Consider the following 10,276-nt stretch of genomic DNA (forward strand, 5'->3'; position numbering starts at 1 on the left):
TTGTGAACCATTGTTTTGTCTACATAGTCCATAATGGGAGAGTGGGAGGAAGGCGGGGAAGAAAAGAGTAGGTCCCCCCCCCAAAAAAAGAATCCGACTCAGGGAAGAACAAACAGATTGCCCTTTTTTAAAGGTAGGCATTTGTGAAGAGCATTTGATCATCATTTGCTGCCCCCCTACATTCATTGCTACCATTAAGGAAATGAAAGTTGGGGCGTCTCATTGTAGATCTCCCCAAGCAGTGTTTCATATGTATCTGGACTTTGATTAATCTCCCTTCATATAGAGAGCACTTTTAAATAGCTGACAACCCTTCAAAGTAGATGACTTTCCTCTGTATAAGTGGGCACCTGACATAGTGTTAAGAGTACATAAAAGCCCAAGTAATTCCATTTGCTTTTCAATTTAGGATCCTCAGGTGCATTCGACACTGGAAGTGAGTATTTTGAAGTCTTTGTGTATTACCTATATGGTCTGTTTTGTTTGAACGTCGCCCTGCAAAATGCAATTCTAGGTCCATCCAGGGTCTAAAAATGCCTTTCTAAATCCCTGCAGCCTAGGCTTTGTTTTGGGCAGCTGATTTCTCTTTTGTTCAGAAAATAGTTTTATCTTGAAAAGAAGAATCCGGGCTTTTAAGAGAGGCTTTTTAGGAAAGCTCTGCAAGCAGGAGTTGGCTGGCAACAGTATAGCCGAACTTCCAAGCAATATCATGAAAATATTTTCAGATTTTCCTTGTATGCTCCACCTCCACTATTATTTTTTGGCCTTGCCAAACTACACAAATACCTTAAAAGCTCAACCCAGAATTCAGATATATCAAAACTAAAAACACCAATCTCTTCAGAACGCCATGGTTTTTAATATGATATGTTGTATGATGTACTTACTTTAGAGTTTCAATTTAATTTACAAATTCTAAAATTTTAAAAAGTAATTAAAATTTATTATATTATATGTATATATATAAATTTCCAAAATGTATTTATTTAATATTTCTAAGAGCTGCTTGCAAACTTTCATCTTGGGATCTCAGTGGGATCACATTATATATATATATATATATAATGTACATACATCTCCACCTTATGGGGTTCTATTTAGGATAAATGGGCCTTCTTGGAGTAAAATATAGCAGAATAAACAAGACCTCAAACTATAATAGCACTTACTTCAGGAATTTCTTTAAAGTTTTTCATGTAAAAGATATCTGAAAAGCTAGTCAGGCTTTTCTTTTAAAAATGTGTTCCAAAACTGAGTTATAGCTTGCTGTTGCATGATAGAATTAACGCTTTGAAAGAATTCTTGTTAGTACTTGATATGTATTGACCCAACTATGTGTTACGTGTCATATCTGTGACTGGATCTCCCATACCATTTGCTAATCAGTTCAATCTGCTTTTCAATTTAGCGTGGTGATGCGAATGGAGCCTTGGCAGTGAGTATTGAGATTTTTTTGTTTTCTTTTTAGTGGGAAAGTGGAGATGAGGAAGAAAGGAAAAGTTACTCTCTGTCACAATATAACCTCAGCCAGGGAAGAATTCACAGAGCTAAAATGCCTTGCCTTCCCAAAGGCAGGAATTTTGAACGATTATATTTTAGATATAAGCTGCTGCACTGTGTATCCTTAAACTGGACTTTGGCCACATATTCTCTCAAAGGACACTTTTACATAGTGGACTGTGTAGTGATGGTTCTTCAGAATAAAGAACTGTGCTGTGTCAAGTGTTGCAGATTATAAGGGGCGCAAAGAACATGAAAGCCTAACCAGTTTTATTTGTTTTTCACTGTAGGGTTTGCAAGGTCTATTGAACGTGAGTATTGTGAAACCTTTGAATGATTATTATATTGTATGTAGTGTGAAAATAGAAAGCAGGAAGGGAAGGAAGGAGGTGGTCAGAGGATGATCCCAGCAAGGGAAGAACTCATTGGGCTATAATGTTTGCCATTTGTTACAGGCAGGCAAGTTTTGATACCCAGGCAGAGAATTATAAAATTTAGCACAAAAACATAGGAAGTTCAACTTTCCATTTAGTTCTTCTCTTTTTCAAAATATGATCCAAGCCAGGGAAGAACAGACAGAGTTAATATGATTGCCCCTTTTTAAAGATAGGCTTTTGTGAAGAGCATTTGATTATCATTTGCGGCTTCCCTACATTCATTGCTAACATTAAGGAAATAAAAGCTGGGATGTCTTATTGTAGGTGTCTCCAAGATCGTGTAATATGTAACTGGACTTGGATTGACATCCCTTCATATCTCTCCGTAGCCTCCCACAGCCTTCCAGAGGCTACAGATGTCTTCCTGCCCCAGTGCCCCCATAAGGCCAGTCAGTCCAGGGTCTCAAATTGTCTTACTGTGTAACCACAGATTGGATTCTGTTCCTGTCCTTTTGCTTTGTGAAACTGATTTCCGTGGCATCCTCTTTTAATTTGTGTCAAAGTACTATTGTCCTGGAAGGGAAAATACACAAGGATTTTTGGGAAAGATCTGGACTTGGACCAGGCATCCCCTCAAAAGAGAACACATTTTTATTGAAGACTGTCTGTTTTCAGTTATCTACTTTCAAAGACTGTCATCTGTAAAGTAGGGCACCTGAAAGCCTAATAAGTTCAATTTGTTTTTCAATTTAGGGTCTTGATTTGTCCAAAGTACTGGGCGTGAGTATTGTGGAACTTTTGTGTATTTATTATATAGTCTATATTGAGAAGGTGGGAGGGAGGCAAGGAGGAAGCTCTTTTCTGCCTCAGAATATGATCCCAGCCAGAGAAGAACATGACAAGCAATCGATTCTTCTTTTGATAGATTGATAACCATGCATATATTACGGATAGCAATGAGACAGTTTTCAGCACAATATGAGCAGGTAGTGTTGCCTCTGGAAACTGCAGCTTGCAGAACAGCCAGGAGAGAGAGAAATCTGGATTTCTAGCGGGAATTGAGGACTTCAATTGCATCTTAATGTACATGGGGTCTAAGTGTACATCAATGGGAACACAAGTTTCTATCTCATACTAGTAACTCACAACTTAACTTATGCACATTCAGCTTACGCACTTGGCAAAACGTAAATAAATAAGGGGGCGGACGTTTGAGGGGAGAAACTTTGTTAACCCTACCTTAGGAGAGTGTTTGGAGGTGCAGGTAGGATGTATGTTGATTATACAAAATTTTGGCTTTATGCGTTGTCCCTGGAGCATAACCCTCATGTATTTTGAGAGTCACTTCTGATACAGAGATGTGAACAGAAACAAGTATAATGTGTTTCTCCTGTAATATACTCAGAAATGGGGTGTGAATAGAAATAAATAACAATTTGATCTTTCCTGTATTTTCTTTGAATATATTTGATGATAAAATATATGAAAAACAAAAAAGCAAAAAACTAAAAAAACACTATTGTTTCCCTTTGTAAAACAACGACAGAGAAAGAAGAGATCTCCAGTAAGTATCCAATCCTCTTTGTGACTTTTCAATTTAAAAAAATAAATATTTATTTTTTAACATTTAGTCATGTGGTCGTATCCTGATTGATTCTGGTTCATGTCTTCTGGGAATCTGAAACTAAATCAAATAGCCCAGGCGTGGGTAGAATTTATTCTGGGCTCCTTCATTATACTGTTCTTTGGGGAGGTGTTTTTTGGAGGTCCAGGGGCTCCTGTCCTTCCCTTTGGGAAATTTTTATGCTGCAACTAAAATCACAATTAAAAAAAATATATCTTTGATGTAGGCTGGAAAACATCTAGTTATTTCCTAAAAGAGACCTTTTTGATGTTATGTCCCTCTGCTATATTTTTGTCCCTGTGGGTTGGTCTGTCTGGTATCCTCTCCTTTACCTTCTGTCCTAAGCCTTTTGGCAAATGATGATAGACATTTCACCGAATGTGTTAGCCCTAAATTTTGGGGAGGGGCCCTTCAGGAAATGATGAAGAAAGCCAAGGGGAAGAAAAAATCCAGTCTGCTGTAGAGATGAGGCAGAAATTAGATTCAGCTATCATTTTAAAGCCCACTTGCCTACTTTTCAGTTTCTGAAACAAAATGCTGTACTAACTAGAACATATCAGCGCCTCTGAATTCAACATTCTCTGAATGTTGCAGTGCGGCTCTCCAGGCAAGCAGTGTGTACAAGAATGCATGGGGCAGGGTAAAAATATGCATTAAAATGCATTTATTAGTTAAATTCACATACAAAAAGTGCATTACATTACAGATTATTTACAAGAATTTGAACATTAGGCAAAAGTGCATATAAGTCTTCTATTTTAGGGAAAAATGCACCAAAATGCAAAAGGATTTTCTTGAGGGCTTAAAAAAAAAATCACAAACTTTGGAAATGTGGAGAACAGTGTTGGCTTTTTGCAGTATGGTAGCGCTGCAGAGAGCTTGCTGGGGAGACCATGCATTAAAAAGGGACTCAGAAATAACTTAAAGAAGGTTTTAATAACAAAAACAAAAACTCCATTTACACTAAATACATCAACAAACCAGACCCAACCACCAACCCATCCCCCAGGGTAATGGGAGAGCTAGGTGCTGCTCCTTATATACTACACCCAGATGCTGACACACCTTAATCAAATACAACTCAGCAGCACCTGCTATGTTTCACAGCTGTAAAGCTGGGTCTCGTTATCTTGCTCTGGCCCTTGCTCTGGCCCCTTAAAGACATACACATGGAGTGGAACAATGATGAACCTTTACATTTAAAGAAACCATTCAACATTTCCCCTGCGGTTCATCATTGTGGAACAAAAACATAAAGCATACTTTGTGCATGTTTTTCATGTGTAACTTTTGTCAATACTTGATGTAAACTGCAACCTATAATGTTTGGTATGTTTAAGGTACATTACCACTCTCTTAAGAACAGAGACATTGCATAGTAGGCTTTTCCACATTGTGATGCATCTTTTAACAATAGCTTAACTGTTTCATATTTTACACTTAGTGAATAACACAAATCATAATCTTCGCCTGGAATTTGTTGAAAGCCCCTAGCAACTAGTCTTGCCTTGTACCTTACAACTTCATTTTTGTCATTCATTTTAACTCTATAAACCCATTTTGAATCAATAAGTCTCATATCTGGGGTTTGTGGTACAAGAGACCAAGTGTTATGCTCTTTTAAAGACGCTATCTCGGAGTTCATAGCTTTATACCAATTTACAGCTTGGTGCTTAGGTAAATTCTGAACATCATTGTAGCTTTTTGGCTCAAAAACCGCCTTATTGGCATACACAGTATTAAAGTGTTCATCTGCGAAATGTTGTGGCTTCTGCCTCTTTCTATCTGAACGTCTCAGTCCGGAAGGAGAGTCAGACTCAGACTTAATGGGACTCAATGAACTACTAGTTTCAGGTTGTAAATCATCATTGTCAGACTGAAGAGATGCCTGTAGGCTAAGCTCACGGTCAGAAAACTCAAGAGAATCTAACCTCCCCTCAGGTGCCTGTGACTTTAAATCCTCAAACAAATTATCAGATTCAACAGGCTTTTTGTCTTTCCCCATTAATTCAGAAGCACCATTTCCTGCTGCTGCTGCTCCTGCTTCCTCTTCTTCCTCAGTATCATTTATACCATCAGTATCTTGGAAAACAGCAACTCCATTCCAATTTACAGTTTGTATCATGCTTCTGGTAATATGAAATTTGCCAGTTGCTGGTATGTAAATTCTGTACGCCCCCTGCTGGTAGCCCATTAATTTTCCCTGAGCACTACGTTCACCCAATTTCTGCTTAGCGGGATAATGCATAATTACATCTGAACCCCAAATACGTAGGTATTTCAGATTAGGGCATTTTTTAAACAACTTCTCATAGGGGGTGACATCTAAACCAGAATGATAACTGCGATTTCTAACATAACAAAAGGCATTGAGTGCTTCAGCCCAAAAGTCTTTGGGCAGATTAGCATCGTGCAGATAAGTTTTAACCCCTGCCTGCAGGTCACGCTGCAGAACTTCAACAAGCCCATTTTGCCAGGGACTTCGGGGGCAAGATAACTCATGAGTAGTCCCCTGCGCTTCCAGGAATTTCTCAAAATCCTCAGAAACAAATTCCCCGCCCCGGTCAGAAAACAGGTTCTTAATAGGCTTGTTAAAGTGTGTTTTTACCCAGTTGTAAAAAACCTTGTACTTCTCAAATGCTTGGGACTTCTCAGCTATTGCATAAGTCCAACAATATCTACTATACTGGTCTATCAGGGTAAGCCAGTACTTTGAACCTCCTAATGATGGTGGGAGTGGCCCAACTAAATCACAATGTACACGCTCAAATGGCTCAGTTACTTTTCTATCTGAGCACCTACCCTTGCGTGCAACCTTAATCTTATTCTTGCAACAGGATAGACACTGCATAAAGAATTTACATGGTTTTAAGTTGAGGCCATTGACAATATTCTGTGTCTTAATTACATCAGCAAAATTCAGGTGTCCCAGAATTCTGTGCACCATGTGGACACACCCAGAATGTGGCCTTACATTCCTCAACCCCTGGCTTGACTGTGCTGCTCTGCAATTTATAGGCGATTGGGAGTAGGTGCGAAAATACAGTCTATATAAACCATCAGATTCCCAGGCATACAATAGACGTTTGTTCCCATCGAAAAACTCACACATTGACTTTAAGAAACGCACAGTTATGCCTTGACGAGCAAAACACCTTACTGATAATAAATTGTCCACTGACGGGCAGTAAATGCAGTTCGCTATTGTAATGTTTAAAGAGTCAAGTTTAACAGTACCCCTGCCAAGCGACTGCAGGACTTGTGAATTGGCTAAATGTACATTACCAATTTCCTCTTCAAAAGAAATAAACAAGCTTCGATTGTTGCAAATGTGCTGAGATGCTCCTGAGTCGATAACAAAAGACTTCCACTTGGCATCTTTAATTCTTTTATGATCTGTAGTCCGAGCGTGAAAAGCTCGCGGCTCGTTTCTGTCTCTACTATACGATGCTGGCTGCTGGGCTGACGACCGTGATTGACGAACAGAAACAGGCTTGGGAGTACTTTGCTTTCTTTTGGATCTGCAGTCCCTTGCAAAATGTCCTTGCTTATTGCAGAACCAACAACGCTTTGCAGCTTTAAATGCAGTTGTATCACCACAGGTTAGCATATGGCGTTCCTCATTACTTCTGGAAACAGGAGTGCTTATGGCACAAGCCTCCCTTCTATCCAACTCGCCCATTAATCTTGCCGTTACCCCTTCCACAGTTAATTGTGCTGGTGGAACGGCAGATATCTGGCTAGCTAAACCATCAAAGTCCTCATTAAGGGAACATAGAATGATAAAAATATACTGAATATCAGGTATCTCCATGTCCCTTTGAATTAATTCGCCGCGTATTGCCTCCAGACGTCTCAAGTGTGCTGCCAAATCACCACCATGCTGCAACTTCGTCTGGTACAACTGCTTGAAAAACGTCAATGCAGACGCTGACTCTTTTCTAACATGCACTGCTGCAAGACTGTCCCACATTTCTTTGGCAGTTTTCTTATTTCTTATATAGACTACTTGCTGGTCGCTGACTGCCAAATTAATTATCGCCCTGTCTTTTGCATCTCCTTTCGACCAAGCATTAGTTACAAGGTTAGGAGGGTCATCAGTTACATAGGTCCATACTTCTCTAGAGGTCAAAAGCGCCTCCACCCGAAAAGACCATAAACTATAGTTCTCATCTGTCAGCTGTGGGAAGACCAGAACCTTCTCAGCTTCAGGAACCCAGTCAACCATTCTGGAACTCTTCCAGTCCCACAAAAACTACGCTAACAGGAGAAGGAGTTTTCAAACCTTTCTCAGAGTCCAAAAATATGCAGTCATCCACTCAGCAGCTGGGCCCATAACCAAAGATGTTGGCTTTTTGCAGTATGGTAGCGCTGCAGAGAGCTTGCTGGGGAGACCATGCATTAAAAAGGGACTCAGAAATAACTTAAAGAAGGTTTTAATAACAAAAACAAAAACTCCATTTACACTAAATACATCAACAAACCAGACCCAACCACCAACCCATCCCCCAGGGTAATGGGAGAGCTAGGTGCTGCTCCTTATATACTACACCCAGATGCTGACACACCTTAATCAAATACAACTCAGCAGCACCTGCTATGTTTCACAGCTGTAAAGCTGGGTCTCGTTATCTTGCTCTGGCCCTTGCTCTGGCCCCTTAAAGACATACACATGGAGTGGAACAATGATGAACCTTTACATTTAAAGAAACCATTCAGGATGGGAAAATGAGGATCTGAGAGAAACCAGAAGGGGCATATTTGGCCATCCCCTGTGTGATGGCAACTGTGAACCACATCTAACTGAAGCACTTGGGATCCATCCTAAAATAGGTTCCTCAGGATGGCTAAGAAGTAATGTAAGAAGAGTAGTCATTGAAACCAAGAAAGCATACAAAGCAACACCCCTGCAAACCGCCAGCAATGACAGACATGGGAGAAATATCACTTATCTAGTAGTGAAATGTACACTTAAACTTTGTTGTGTTTAGCTGATGCCCAAGAGATGGAACTCTTCCATGACTGAGTTCCATAACCTGAGCACAGCCACCAAGAAGACCCTATCGTGCATGCTCACCAAGCACACCACAATTGGTGATGGATATTCACGTGTCTTCCTGTGTGCTCCACCCCAAATAAGACCACTCAGTACAGGGCCTGAACTCTTTCTCTCTGTATTTGCTTGGGGGAGCTGATCTTCTTGGCATCCACTTTTCCTTCTGTTCAGAACATTGTTGTAGTGGAAGTGAAAATCCAGAAGGTTTCTTAGGAAACATATGGGCGCAGGATCTGGCTGGCAAATAGTATACCCAAATGAAGACCCCAATGATTTTTCTAAAAAGGGTTTTCAGATTTTCCGCATTATGCCCCACCCCCACTATTTCCTTCTCTTTGCAATTTGGTCGGCCTCCTCTCCTTTCTTACGGAATTGCTCTGTAAAGAAAAATGACTAATATGGAGGCAGCTGTGATGCACATGAGACTGAAACAGTTCAGATCGCTTCTGCTTTCTCTCCTGATGTTTCCTTGATGAATAGGGGAATCCTTGCCTTAGGACCTAAATATGTGTCACATGACATTTCCACATGTTAAGCAGTTAAGAGAACATGACAGACTAACAAGTTGAATTTCCTTTTCAATTTAGCTTCTGGGTGGAGCAACTAGCGTGAGTATTGAGAAATCTTCATACCCTAAGACTTGTAGTGGGAGGGAGAAGGTCTTCTGTTGCTCATAGGATGATCCCACTGGGGGAAAAATTCATTACGCTATAATGTTTTCCATTTGTGAAAGGCAGGCATTATTACTCAATGAAGTTTGAATTCCAAACCAAGGAATTATAAAACTTAGCTTCATCAATAACTTATATTATCCTACTGGCTGGCAACCAGTATAGCAGAATGTCCAAGCTATTCCAAGAAAATATTTTCAAATTTTACATAAGTTACTTTTTGTTGTTGTTTTACACATTTTCCACTGTTACTTTGACTTTGCACGTTGGACAGTCTGCTCTTCTTTATCTGCTCTTCTAACCCTAGTTTGCCTGTAAATTCTTTAGTTTGCCTGTAAATTCTCATTTTCCCACATGAAGTGGGAGAATCCCTGCCTGAAGATAAAAGTGTGTTACGTGGTGGCTGGAGCTCCCATCATGCAGTTTGCTAATCAGTTCAATTTGTTGTTCAGTTTAGAACCTTGGTTTGTCTGATGTAGTGGACATGAGTATTATGGCACTTTTGTGTACTTATTGTATGATCTGGAGTGGGAAACTGGGAGGGAGGGCTTTTCTGCCTCAAAATATGATATCACTGCCAGGGAAGAAAACGACGAACAATATATTGAAAAGTTTGGTTCCAAAACAACAAGCTTGATCACATTTTTCTTAGAGGTTCTGGTATCTCTTTGGATCTTATTACGCAGTTTATGAAAATATGGTAAAATTCTGCATTTTGAATGCTGAAGTCTCCTATTTCAGGCACTTCAGTGAGGAATGATTGAGCTGTTGAGTAAAGACTAGCTAATAAATTAAATTTTTGGCCCACCCAGGAATTTAAATTGCTTTATTGAACCCCCACATCCAAGGCTCTAATTTCATATCCTTTTGGGGGGCAGCTGATCGCCTAGGCCAAAGGCATCCTCTTCTCTTCAGAAAATTGTTGTACTGGAAATAAGAATTGTGGGTTTTTATTTTTGTCCCTGTGGGTTGGTCTGTCTGGTATCCTCTCCTTTACCTTCTGTCCTAAGCCTTTCGGCAAATGATGATAGACATTTCACCAAATGTG

At 39.9% G+C, this 10,276-nt stretch overlaps 1 protein-coding gene across 1 annotated transcript in view; it reads left to right on the plus strand.

Annotated features, from left to right (window-relative positions):
- LOC308591526 (uncharacterized protein) overlaps positions 1 to 9,249 on the plus strand; it is a gene marked incomplete at its 5' end in the record, with an annotated part of 148,098 nt that extends 138,849 nt beyond the window's left edge. Inside the window, 3 exons of the mRNA XM_081202292.1 lie at positions 2,631 to 2,657; positions 3,424 to 3,441; positions 9,145 to 9,249. Of these exons, the coding sequence (XP_081058418.1) occupies positions 2,631 to 2,657; positions 3,424 to 3,441; positions 9,145 to 9,234 (135 nt within the window). The 3' untranslated portion in view covers positions 9,235 to 9,249. The remainder of the gene's footprint in view (positions 1 to 2,630; positions 2,658 to 3,423; positions 3,442 to 9,144) is intronic.
- Between the last annotated feature and the right edge of the window lie 1,027 nt (positions 9,250 to 10,276).

Source organism: Podarcis bocagei (genome assembly GCF_964188305.1).
Source record: "Podarcis bocagei genome assembly, chromosome: 7".
Taxonomy (NCBI): domain Eukaryota; kingdom Metazoa; phylum Chordata; class Lepidosauria; order Squamata; family Lacertidae; genus Podarcis; species Podarcis bocagei.